General features: G+C 43.4%; 1 protein-coding gene across 6 annotated transcripts in view; it reads left to right on the top strand.

Annotated features, from left to right (window-relative positions):
• Nucleotides 1-14,015, top strand: part of DYNC1I1 (dynein cytoplasmic 1 intermediate chain 1) — a 190,089-nt gene that overhangs the window by 154,576 nt on the left and 21,498 nt on the right. For all 6 annotated transcript variants that reach the window (XM_033165245.1, XM_033165251.1, XM_033165249.1 and 3 more), the window contains one exon: nt 6,587-6,727. In XM_033165245.1, coding sequence (XP_033021136.1) covers nt 6,587-6,727 — 141 coding nt within the window. The remainder of the gene's footprint in view (nt 1-6,586; nt 6,728-14,015) is intronic.

Below are 14,015 nucleotides of genomic sequence, written 5' to 3'. Positions count from 1 at the left end.
TTTTTTAGGATTACTTTTGATTATTTATTTATTTCTCCAGCTATAAATACAAAATCATCAGATCTTGGTATATATTACCAATGCACGTGAATTATTGTTCTAGTTAATAAATACATTTTAGGGCTATGGCTAGAACATTAAGAGTATGACTTTTTTATTTTTAAATGAATTTTATAAATTATTCCTTTAGTAATGATATGTATAGACTGCCCCTCATACAAAATCCCAGGCTGGTGTACAGCGAGATTTACAAAAGAGATAAAATACTATTAAAAACAGTACAGGATGATCATAAAAATGACATACGGTTCTGCAGCCGTAACTAGATTTTTTCCAGACATAACTTTCAACATGTGCTATATAATAGTGAAACTGCTATAGAATAGAAAAGCAAACTCTGTTATAACAATGAACAAAGCTTTTTGATCCGATGTGTATTCCTGCTATGTCTCTCCCAATAATGAATATGGGATTAATGAGTCCTGCACTTCATTATTTATTGGAACGACAAAGTGGCCTAATAAAGGTATTTCTAAGAGTTGGTGGATTTTTGTCTTGCAGACCAACATTTGCTTTTTGCATAAACCAAAACATGACATGCTCTTTGGATATTGTAGAGGAGCCTTCATCAACCAGATGTTTTGGACTACAACACCTATCGGACCCAGGTTGAACGTTGTCGTCCACAACATCTGGAGGGCACCAGGCTGGTGACAGCTGTTGCAGAGAGAGCAGCCACATCTCTTTACCTTAACTGAAGCCAAGAGAAGCAACTCTGAAGAGCGTGTCTTGAGGACTGGGATCAACCTTCAGCACCATTCCTTATGTCTGCATCTTAACACGCAGGTGTTCCCTTCCTGCTGCCTGAAAGCTGCAGCCTGGCCCCCAACAAAGAGTGCTGTTGTAAAGTTTAAGGGCACATCTACACCACAGATTGAATGTGGTATGAAAGATGTTCCATTTCCTCAAGAAACCGGGGGAAATGTAGTCCGGGGCAGGTGGGCAGAGAAGTGGTCTCTGTCAAAGAATCTCAACATCCTCACCAAACTACCAAATAATTCTTTGCGGAAAGCCAGGGTTGTGAAACTGGTATAAAATGGATGCAAATGTGTAGGCTAGATATTCTTAAGTGCCATGTGCAATTGCAGATTTGAACCAGGTGAAAACTGGTTAATTTCCATAGATTCTCTCGAAATACTCTGGAGGCTGTTTGTTCTGGATGCGGACAGGTTGTTTGTTAAGAGATCTCAGCTGCCTCACAAAACTATCCCTGGGGTGGGAACAATTCCAACGTAAAGTGGTTTTAAAATGGTAGCAGAAGAAGAAGAAGAAGAGTTTGGATTTGATATCCCGCTTTTTACTACCCGAAGGAGTCTCAAAGCGGCTAACATTCTCCTTTCCCTTCCTCCCCCACAACAAACACTCTGTGAGGTGAGTGGGGCTGACAGACTTGAGAGAAGTGTGGCTAGCCCAAGGTCACCCAGCAGCTGCATGTGGAGGAGTGCAGACACGAACCCGGTTCCCCAGATTACGAGTCTGCCGCTCCTAACCACTACACCAAACTGGCTCTCCACAAGCATAAAGGCTCTTTTCCTGACTGGGTTAAGATTTGATCTCTGCTGGGTGGCTCTCCGCTGAGTGAAGGATCTCTGATCAGATGGCTCTTATGAGTTGGAGACACTGTTGCGAGATGCACCTTCATGAAGAGCCCACTTCCGCCATTCCAAGAGTGTGAAATACCTCTTTTATGAAACAAGCAAAGCTGATAGATTTCATTGTAGCTTTTAAGCAGCTAAATGCTAGTTAAAACCTGTAAACATGTCCACATGCCTTCCTCTAAGCAGCGAGGTTCTTAACGTGTGGCGCCTCCTGGATTAAGGAAGATCTTTCATGCAGCTACGCCGGGGAACCAGCTGGGACTTTAGCCCTAGATACAGTTATACTTATTGTCATATTTCTATATACCCAAGCTATTCTTTATGATGGAAAGGAGGTGGGTGCCACAATCGGGGGTTGATCAAGGAGCTGGTAGAAACCTGTGTTGTTGTTGTTCAGTTGTTCAGTCGTGTCCGACTCATCGTGACCCCATGGACCAGAGCACGCCAGGCACGCCTATCCTTCACTGCCTCTCGCAGTTTGGCCAAACTCATGTTAGTAGCTTCGAGAACACTGTCCAACCATCTCATCCTCTGTCGTCCCCTTCTCCTTGTGCCCTCCATCTTTCCCAACATCAGGGTCTTTTCCAGGGAGTCTTCCCTTCTCATGAGGTGGCCAAAGTACTGGAGCCTCAACTTCAGGATCTGTCCTTCTAGTGAGCACTCAGGGCTGATTTCTTTAAGAATTGATAGGTTTGATCTTTTTGCAGTCCATAGGTAGAAACCTAGGCATGATTAACATGCAGCGTATGTATTGGTGACTTTGCCAAACCTTTACTGGGTCTAAGGCCAGTTTTGTGAATTTCCGTGCACATATACAGTACTTGCATGCTGTAGAAATATGTGATCAGTGTGAAAGTGTTGGTTTTTACCAAGGTTAGTGGACCTCCAGATTATGTTGGACTCCTCCTCTCAGCAGATGCAGCCACCATAAACAATGGTCAGGGAGGGAGGATGGGAGCTGCAGTCCATCAACATCTAGAGGGCCAAAGTTTCCCCATCCCTAGTTAAAACCAAGTTCTCTTAAATGCTACTTCTCCCGAGATGTTTTGTGCTCATGTATGGATGCCCGAGTAAAATGCTCACTTTTCCCTTTAAGAACCACACACACACACACACACACACACACACACACACAATTTTCAAAGGGAAATTTCGACCCCTTCAGAAGGCATTCTTCGTGGACTCAAAGCTCATCCTTTATGAACTTCATATGACATATGTAACAAGAGCCCCGCTGGATCAAGCCAAAGGCTCATCATAGTCCGGCATTCTCTTCTCTCAATGACCAGCCAAATATCTATGGGAAGCCTGCAAGGGGGATCTGAGTGTGACAGCCCTTACTGCAATTGTAACTCCCAGCAACTCGTATTCAGAGGCGTACTGGGTTTAGGACATAGACGTTGTGCCTAGTAGCCACTGACCTTCTGTGAAAATCAGTCTAATCTACTTTTAAAGCCATCCAAATGAGTGGCCATCACTACATCTTGTTGAGAGCAAATGCCATAGCTCAACTATGTATTATGAAGAAGTGCCCTTTTTTGTCTGTTCTGAATCTTTCAACGCTCAGCTTCACAGAGTTCTAGTGTTCTATATCCATTTTCTCCATACCTCAGCTCAGTCATGTCCCTCCCTTACTCACCTTACATTGAGATGCCAGGGGTTGAACCTGCACCTTCTGCATGCCCAGCAGATGTTCTACTACAGAGCTATGAATCTTCCTGTATTACTCATAAGGATACCTAATGCAGTCAAGAACGACTGGAAGATTGGCTGCACTTTGCAAACTAAAGTTGCAGTCAATTGGTTTTTGTTTTTTTAAAAAACAAACATTTATCTTTGTATGATCTTTATCATGTTTTTCTTGTAAAGAGATATTAAACCCCACAGGGGGTGATATAGACTGAGGTGTGCATGTCTGTGTGAGAGGTGTGTGTGTGTGTGTGTACTGTGTTTGTCTGTATACAGTACATGCAAATTGTGCTATATACAAATATACATAGGCACACATGTAGAGATCTCATTGTTTAGATTTCTGTCACAAGCGATGAGAGTATTTAATTTTCTTTTATCTCTGGGGTTTTCATTATCATTTAAATTTCATTTCACACTAATTGATCTGGGATTAGCAAAGCCATTATTCAGAAATCAGACTTAAGACGAGCCAGAATGTGATGAATAATTCATGACACCCAATTACATGTTACGAACCTGGTGTACTTTAAAAAAAAAAAAAAAAAACTTGCTTCGAACTTCCAGTCTGTTGTGAAATGAAATGACGCGTAGGCACTTAAAAGTCAAGCAACAGCACCACGCTCTCTTGGCGCAGCTGTGCTCCCTGAACCTTGCCACCTCCTTGCTTCAAACTCAAATCTTACAACACGGGGGAGGGAGAGGGAGGACTGGCTTTCAGAATATCCAGAAACTACAGATCACCTTGTCCTCAAGGAAAAAGTGAAGAGAAGCCCTGGGGAGAGAAAAAGAAAGAAAAAGAAAAGAGCAGAAGTAACTTGATGAGCTGGAGAATGCAGTTTAGCAGGGAAATGTAGCACCAGAGTATGCCGTCTGATAGCTGAATTCTAATGCATAGTGAAAAGATGTGTGTGTTTGGCAGAGAAGTCGTGGCTGTACTCGTATAGTATTTTTCTCCCATCATGAGATACATTATCAGGAAGAAGGTGCGTGATTGACTTGCCAAGGGATGCTTGCAGAAGGAAATATCCTGGTGCCGCTGTTGAGAACCTTCAGGAACATAGGAAGCTGTCCGTGTGGCTCAGTATTATCCACAATGACCAGCAGCTGCTTTCTGGGGTTTCAGGCAGCGCTCTCTCCCAGCCATACCTGGATGAACATGGGGACCTTCTGCATGCAAATCAGATGATCTGTTAGTGAGCCCTTCCTCCCTGATCAGAACAGCGGCCATCTTTTACTGTATTGTTCTTAAAAAGTGCCTCATATGAGTACATATGAAAATTGTCATGTGGGAACTGACCGTGGGAGCTGCTTAAACACCGCCTTTTCCCAGGGGGCAGGAGAGTTTGTGGGTGCACCCCAGTGACAGCAGGGAGCCCCAGGGCAGGGGCGGGTGCAGTCAGTTCTGCCGTGCTTTTTGGTGTGAGCTTAAGTTGAAGTGATAGCAGCAGAAGTGAAAGTCCTACTGCTACCTATAAATACACTGGTGAGTGGGACTGGTTGCCCGTGTTCCATTTCTGTATTTTGGATCTGCTAGTTGTAATTATTATGGTCCTCATATGTAAGTTGTCAAGTTCATGCTTCCTTTAAAAACAAACAAACAAACCATTATGTCCTATGGAATTGTTTTGTGCTGCTTTAAAACGTGGATTTTTGTTTTGGTATTTGTTTGTGATATTTTTAGGATGTTGTAAACCACCCTGAAGTTTCTTTGAAATATGGAGTGGTAGGTAGGCCTATACTAATTGCCTAAATAAATATATTCTGCAGATGTGGAAGTCATATCTGTAACATTTCAAGGGGCATTTTTTTGCTTAGTTCCGCGAAATGGCCACTGTGACCATGAGCTCCCTACATTTGAGTAGAAAACTGAACTACTACTACTACTACTACTACTACTAATAATACTAATACCACCAATGGCCTGTTGCATCAGTTCATAAATATTTAGCCCTAAGCGCAGACATGGAAGTAACCTCTGCACTTTGAACTAAAGCAGCAGGTACCTCTCTAACCTTTTATTTAATATGGCAGCCTTATTTAATAAAGCAGCCTTGAACCCAGTATTCCCTAGGAATGCTTAGAAACAAACAAACAAACAAACAAACAAAAATCAGTATTATGAAATCAGTAGTTAAAACCTAGGCAAAAACCTGCTGCTTAATCTCAGGAACCTCCGTGCACAATTTGGTTAAAATCAGAACCATTCTGAAATGTTCAGCCCACCACCCCGATTCAAAATGGCATCTAGTTGGAGCCAAACGTCGGTGAAAACCTGTTTCATTCGCTCAGTAACCATCCTACAAAATATGGTTACGGCATGTTTTAAAAATGCATAACGAGCGAGCAACTTTTCAAAATATACCCATGCGTATTACACACACACACACACACACACACACACATAATTTAATGGACTTCTGGTTTGCTCTTCAGGGTAAAAACGAAAACGCTAAACCTTCTTGATAATACTGTACAGGTTTTAAAGGAAAGCAATAAACAATTTCTAAACAGCAAGTTAGAGAACAGCAGCAGATCATCCCTCCGTTAAAAGCACAGTGCGCCAAAATGAGCGCAGTGCAGACGGGAATAAGGAAATCTCCGCAGGCCCCCCCCCCCCCCGTCTGCATTCTTGGGTTATTCCGCTCCCGCCGCCGAAGCGCCTCTGTGACTCGCGCCTGCTGCACCCTCACGGCAGCCGCTAGGTGGCAGTCTTCGTCTTCCCTTGCCATTCCTCCCCGGGAATCTCCCGATCCCTTATCAGGGCAGCTTACGAAGGCGATGCCTCGGCGCGAGCAACAGGCAGCATCTCCCTCCCTCCCTCCCTCCCCCGGGGAAGCTTGAATGGGCTGCTGCGAGCTCCCTTTTACCTGCGCGTGGAATGTCATGCGCAATCCCTTTCCTCTCCTCGCCGAAATCCAAACTCTCCCTTCCACCCCCCCCCCGCTCACCCGCCTCCTCCCTCGCACGTCCCCCCCCCGCATCTACATGAACACCCCCACTTTGCAATCCTGCCCACTGGACAGTGGTCGCCCCCCCCCATTAGAGCGCAGCAGCAGCAGCAGCAGCAGCCCCACCTTCTCCGTCCCGGGACCTTTCATCTGCGGGAAGTTTTATGACACTTGGTTGAATGTGCAAAGTTTTTAATTAGACTCGCCAGACAGCCCGAGGCAGCAGTAGCGCCACGAAGTCTTCATGCTTCCCCTCTGCCTCTCTCTCTCTCTCTCTCTCCCTTCCAGCACAACAAGCCGCTCTACTCCTTTGAAGACAATGCCGACTATGTCTACGATGTCATGTGGTCACCAGTGCATCCCGCGCTCTTTGCCTGCGTGGATGGGATGGGCCGCTTGGATCTCTGGAACCTGAATAATGACACAGAGGTGAGGAGGGAGAAGGATCGGGGCCTGGGAGCTGACATTTTCTTCTGGGTTGCCGTTGTTGTTGTTGTTGTTGTTGTTATTTCATCTTACCCCTTCTTTTCAAAGTGGGAGAGAAGGAGAAGAAACCGCCTTCGTTAGAAACAGGCTTCTACTCCAAATCCACTGCTTGCTAATTTCATCAGTTTCCAAGGGTCCTTTTCTGGGTGCCACCAGACCTGCCTGGTGTTCCCCTCCTTGGGCAAGTCCGCAGCATATATTTAAATCACGTTTAATGCACATAACTTCCCCCCAAGAATTGCAGTTTCAGGACGCTGGGAATTATAGCGTGCCGTGCAGGGAAACTGCAGTTCCCAGGCCTCTTCAGGTATGCTTTAAATTGGTGGGGTGTGGTTACACCCAGGATCCTCCCATCCGCTTGCACCTTCCAGCGTCTACGTCGCAGGATCATTTGTAGGCTTCTTGATCCTGGTCCTTGGTTGTTGGACTCTAACTTCCGTCAGCCCCAGCCAGTAACATCCGGCAGGCCCCAGGCGTACCCTGTAAGCACCATTTCATCCTTCACTCATACTCTGTCTTGGCGGCAACTCTAGGGGAATATGAAACCCACCAGAATGTTACTATTGGGGGGGGGGACATCTCTGGTAGGATGAACATAAACATAGGCAGGTACGTCCAACAGGTAGATCGTGATCTACCGGTAGATCACTGGATGTCTGTGGTAGACCACTGGTAGATCACTGGCTCCCCCCAGAGAAGCTCAACAACTTTGGCTCCCCTTAAAATAGCTCCTTTTTTGCCCTGCACCCCCCGAAAATGGGGCTTTCCTTCTCTCTAAAAAAGCCCAACAACAACTTTGATCTGAATGCCTAAAAAACAGGCCTTCCTCCTCCCCAATAAAGCTCAACAACTTTGACCTGAACCCCAAAAAAGTGGGTAGATCACTGCCAGTTTTTAACTCTGTAAGTAGATCGCAGTCTCTTGGGAGTTGGCCACCCCTGACATAGAGGATAAGGCAGTTGGAGGCAGTAATGCTTCTGAAAACCAGTTGCTGCAGAGATCTCAAGGAGGGAGTGTGCTCTTGTGCTGGGGTTCTGCTTGAAGATTTCCCGCAGGCACCTAGTCGGCCACTGGGAGGACAGGATGCTGGACTAGATGGGCCATTGGCCTGATCCAGCAGGCTCCTCTTACGTTCAAGCAAGAGACAAGCCTGTAACTTGCTTTGTGCAAAACTATTGTTGTTGTTAATTAGTGATCCCTATTGTCTTAGTTCATCGCTGGCACCACCCTAACATTAAGCTAAGCCCTGTAAGGAAGGTGAGGGAGGCTGTGTCCTTGCCCAGGGGCTCTAAATCAAACGTGGCATCTTAGCACATGCATCCCAAAGCCTTCTGCCCCAGATTAAAGACATGGCACAGATTCCTCCCTTCTCTTGTGCAGAGTTGATTCACGTTTTCAAAAAGAGTGGGTGTGTCGGGGCTGATTTGTTCACCTGCACTTCTGCTTTCCCCCCCCCCATTATTTATTTTTTCTTCTGCATGCCCCGTGAGGAATTTAGAGCATCTCTCTCCCCCCCCCACCTCCTGTCCCAGCGGCAGCAGGTTTTGCAGGTTTCACATGCGTCTGAAACTCTGCACCACTCGCTGCGGAGGAGTTGCACAAGTTGCGCTTTCTCACGTTGCCAAGAGGGACAAAAAGAGAAGCCTAGCCACAGATCTGCACCTTACATTTAAAGCACATTCAGTGCACATTTTAAGCACCTGACTTACCTCAAAGAATCCCGGGAACTGTAGTTTGTCCAGGGTGCTGGGCTCTGTGGAGGACAGTTCCCAGAATGATTTGGGTGAAATTGCATGCTTTCAATAAGTGTGGAATGTGCTTTAAATGTATGGCGTGGAATAAATAATAATAAATAAATCTGCCCTTCTGTAGCCTTCTTCCTGGTTTGTCAGAGTAGGCAAAGCCGCTCTTCATTATTTCTCCTTTTGTGAATGTCTCTCCTCCCCCCCAGGACTGTATATGCAACATACCGGTACATTTCAAGCGCTTCTGCCAGCTCAGCCAAGAATCCTGGGACCTGTAGGTAGTGTGGGTGCTGGGAGTTGTAGTTCTGAGGGGGGTCAACTACAGTTCTTAAGATTTTTGGGGGGAAGACATGTGCTGCTTTAAAATGTATGGTGTGTACAAGGCCTGATGGGGGGTAGGTTACAGCTGTCCGGCAAGCCCTTGGAAGCTGCAGGGAAGCAGATTTCGGTGAGAATTTAGGAGGAAATTGCTAAAGGCAAGACCTGTTTGCCAGCGGAACAGGCTGCCTCAAAGAGATGTTGGACTCTCCTTTGTCGAAGGTACTTAAGCGGAGGCTGGACAGCCACCTGCCGGTACGTGGTGCTGCAGTTGCCTCTTCCATATTTACCTGGGAGTAAGCCCCATTGAATTCAGTGGGACTTTACTTCTGGTTAAACTTGCATACGATTGGGCTTTAAGGCCATTAATTCTGGGTAAATTTACTTGAGATTAAGCTCTGTTGAAATTAGCAATACCTCCTTCTGAACAAACATCTATACAAACATTTGGGCTATGTTGCTATAGTCCTAAGCACACATACAGCCTGATCCTATTGATCCTTTACTTGAAAATAGGTCCCCCTGAGTTCAATGGGACTTACTCCCAGATAAGTGTGGTGCTTTATTTAGAAGATAACTGACCCTGAAATTTGATGAATGTGTCTGAAGTCTGCAGTATTATTGAGGAGGTACAGTAACAAGGGCTGGATCATCGTTCTTTCGACTGGGGTGCTGTAGTGGCTAGAACCAGCATCCCCCAGACTGAAGTGATACAACCCATTATGCTCCTTTTTGTCCTGATTGCATAGATCAGGTCTAAGTCAGTATTTTCCTAGCCTATCTGCAGATATTTTGTCATTTTAAGGTGTGTTCATATTGCCTTGATTTTGAAGCTGACATTCTGCCCAGAATATTACAGAAAATATTTTTGAGATATTCTGGTCAATAGCACATATATCAGATATGTCAATCATAATGTTGTTGGTCACAATTCAATTTTGTTTAATCAAATTGGTATGGTTTTTAATTATTGTTTGTTGGTTTTATAATATTAGTATAATATCGTTTTATAAACAGGGTTTCTTTGCGTGCTTTATTGTATTCTGCTGTGAAAATGTTCTTTTTAAACTGAGAAGTGGGCTATCAATTTACTAAATAAATAAATAAATTCTGTCTCTCTTTCCCCTTCCTTCCTCCCACCATTCATTCTTCCCTGCAGGATATATATTCTGCTCCTGCCCCAAACACACACAATTGCAAAGCTTCACATGCAATTAAAGCCTTCAAACGTAAGATTTCCATACCAGTATTGGGGAGAAATTTAAAAATAGGAACCATACAGAGAAAACTCTGTTGCCCTGTTTAGCATCAGTGAAACAGTGAAGTCAGAAAGCTTTGTGAGAAAATATATTCTGTACATGAAAATCAATATCTCTTACCATAGCTGCTGCTGCTTTTTTTGTTGTTCTCTTACAATTTTGTCTCATGCCATTTTTGTATGAATTCAAGCAGCCTGCAGTTTTGCCTAATTTCCAGTTGTGAAATAACTGCGCCTAATTCAGATTTTACAGAAATTGTCCCTTGAACTTTTTCTTTGTAATCCTTCCCCCCACCCCCGCCCTGCGAGAACGGTCTTGTGATTGAACGTTCTAAATGCCACCACTGAGAATGGAACATGGGCCCCGAAAAAAACCATTGCATCATGCAAGCTGTAAATATATTTTGTAGAATGCTGTCCAGCAAACGTGCAGTTCAAATCCTATCAGAGTTATAAGATAACAATAAGGCAGTGCGGATGAAAGAAACGAGGCCTGTAAACCGGTTTGTGAGCTTAAAACACTATAGAAACGAATAATCGCGATAATAAATTTTAAGTTTCCTAATTGCAGAAAAATAGCTATGTTAGTCTGCAAGAGCAGAAAACCCAGAAAGTGCTCTGGCGCCACAGAGGCTTCAGGCAGGAGCTTTTAAGGCGAGACAGAGCTTAATTCATCAGTTGTATGTAAAAGACTAAAGAAGGTAGTGGATTTATATACTTGTGGATCGAGGCTGTAGTCAAGAAATCAACCAAGTTACCAAGGCAAAAGTAATAACTGCCAATATTTTATTCTACTTTTGTGTGTGTGTGGTTAATTCCTTCTTTCATATGGCCTTAATATGCATTTCAGTCAAAAGAAAATGCACATTTTTTTAGTGCTCCTTGCCGTAAATCACCTTAGACAGGTAAGGAGGGACGAATACTGAAAACTGGATTGTCAAGTGGAGACGCGAGGTCTTTTGAAGTGTTCTGAGCAGGAAGCTGCAGAGCCGCCTTAATTATAAAGCGAGCAGCTGAAGGAGGATGTATAGGGAGGGGTTTTCTCTCCAGCTTTTTCTTTTGGGGGAAGGAGCAAAGAGGAGCAGATCCCTACAGGTGTTACCATTAAGAGCCCTTACTATCAATGCCACAAGACTGTTAAGAGAAAAGTCCATTTTCTCAAAAAGCAGGCTGGAAGATACTTTATTTTCCCCCCATCAAGGCTGTTGCAAATCTTCCCTGTTGTTATTGACATGGAAATTGCACTGCGATCAATGCTGTTAAAGCATGTGGGGTTGCAAGCAGGATTCACTTTGCTCTTATTTGTTTAATTTGGACCTTTAAATCTGTGCTAGGCAGATAAACTTTCCATTCCCCCTTCCTCAGGACATCAGCAGGAATAAATTCAGCACCAAGCCAGGAAAAAGCAATCAGAGACCTACCGTATCAGCCAAGAAAAGAAAACTCTTTAGCAACTGAAAGCGATGGTTCTTTTGATCCTTTGCCTGGCAATTCAGAACTTTAATAAGAATAATGATGATGATGATTTTGTTTCTCCAGAAGTATCGAGCCACGCAATCCAGCCCAAGTTAAGCCTTTTGATTTCAGTGGCACTGATAAGCATTTGCTTAAATCACTCCTGTTGAGAGCAAAGGAATAAGTGCTTTCATTTGAATCGTAACCCATTTTTAAAAGATGTAACTGAACTATCTGATTGGTTCGTTACTAGATTAGAATGAAATTAGCTGTTTGCAAAAATAAAAAGTCTTGAAACGTTAGCCTCTTCTCCAGTTTGAATGGAAGTGCTTAAACTGATTTAGGTTGCTATCCTAAACCCACAGACGTTGTTTTGCTGAAAGGACTGGGTCTAGCATGTGGGCTTCGTTGAGATGACAGTTTGGCAGGCTTCAGCGGGACTGTCACCGACATATTAAATGTTTTAGAATGAGCTTGCTTTTTTACCCAGTGTGTTTGGGCTCAGGCTGTTTAGCAGGTCAGCAGCCAAATACTGTGCCATCACTGACTTGCGGATCAGAGTGTTAGCAATAGGAAAATGCATAGCGACGTTTTACAGGTGTGTCAGGGAAGGGATGGCCTTGCAGATTACAACCAACGTGCCAGCCCACAAATCTGATTGACTGCCCCAAATATAATCATCAAAGTGGCAGGCCCGGTGAGCTAAGCTCCCAGAGGGTGTTGCTTCTTGCATTCAGAATGTGACTAATCATGGTAAAGGGAATACGGGACAGGCCACAGCACAGTGCTCTGGATGCAGAAGATCCCTGGTCCTTTTCCTGGCACCTGCAGTTAGGGCTCGGAGAAGGAATCTCTGTTGCCAGTCAGTGTATTGAGCTGCCTCCTGTATTCATAACGTTATTTATTGTCAAGATTTATAGCCCACCTTTTCATGAAACCCCCAAGGCAGTTTGCAATCCAGATTTTGCATTCTATCAACATGCAACAAAAACTAATCAGTAAATAGTCACAAAAATGAAAAAGGGAACAAGAGCTTAAAAATACATTACAGGTAAGACGCTGCAAGACCTTGCTGAAATTAAGATCTTCACCACCTGCCCAACTCTTAAGCAGTAACAGGGCTGGGGAGTTCTCCCTTGGGACACTGTTTGAAATCTTGGGGTGACACACCCAAAAAACTATTGCATGAAACCAGCTACAGGGTTCTAGTCACCCCAGTGACATATTTAGGAACTGGGTTTTAGTCACTATTTCATAAACTTGTTTTATGGAAATAATTGCGTAGGCGAAATTTATCTTAACTTTCAAAAAATGTTGATGTGCATTCATTTTTGCTTTAGTTCTTTTTTTTTAAAGAGTATCACAAAAGCTCCCTTAGCCTTCCTTTTTTCTTGTATGATTCTTTTTCATCTCTGAGGTTAATGCAGATCTCTAACAAACACGTTTATCTGATTTAGAGAAATGTTTTTCTGACTGTTGTTTTTCATTGACATGCTAGGTACGTAATGACACCATCGATTGTATAGCTCTTTTAAAGCCTAACTGCTGGACTATGGAGTGAAATGTATAAAAGGCTTGCATTTGGTTCAGCGCAGCTTCCTGGCTTTAGCAAAGGAAAAGCTTGCCATGTTTGATTTATATCCTCAAATGGATACAACAATGTAAGCGGCAGAGGAGAACAAATGCAATGCTTCCATATTTCAGCATTCATCAGATATACATTTCTGTCAGACTTGGAGCTGTAACATGTAGAAGAAGAAAACAAGAATTCTTGGGGGGGGGGCTATCCAAAATATTTGAAGATTGCTTCTAGTCTACCTGGACTAGAATGATTATATATTTTAAATTAACTAAATATGCATATTTTTACCCATCGTTTTTTCTCAATAAGGAATAAAACTTATTAAAATTAATAGTCCAACCCTACGTATGATTACTCATACAGAAAACCTGGCAGTAAGCTCCCCTATGTGCAATGGGGCTTACTCCCAAGTAACTGTATAGGACTTCAGCTTTAATGTCTGTTTGGTTACTACATAATTCTTCCTTTCCTTTTAAAGCACATCAAATATACGTAGATAAAATCTGTCATGTAATACATATCGTTGCTTGTAGGTTGCTTCCCCTCCCTACACATTTTAATTACAAATGCTTTGTCAAAACACAAAGGCTTTTAGTGTTTTATGAAGAAATGAATATAGAATTAAAATCGCTTCATAATTATACAAATGTTTCTAATGTAAATGGTAAGCATTTGGGAGGGGGTAGGACTAAAGAGATTAAAATACTTTGGGTTAATTGTTCCTGATCGACTCATATGCTCTTATTCAGTGTTTTTCAATCACTGTTCCGCGGCACACTAGTGTGCCGCGAGATGTTGCCTGGTGTGCCGTGGGAAAATTACTTTATATATAGTCAATATAGGCACAGAGTTAATTTTTTTAACATTTTCTAA

Source organism: Lacerta agilis, chromosome 12 (genome assembly GCF_009819535.1).
Source record: "Lacerta agilis isolate rLacAgi1 chromosome 12, rLacAgi1.pri, whole genome shotgun sequence".
Taxonomy (NCBI): domain Eukaryota; kingdom Metazoa; phylum Chordata; class Lepidosauria; order Squamata; family Lacertidae; genus Lacerta; species Lacerta agilis.
This window is presented reverse-complemented; position numbering and strand designations above follow the sequence as displayed.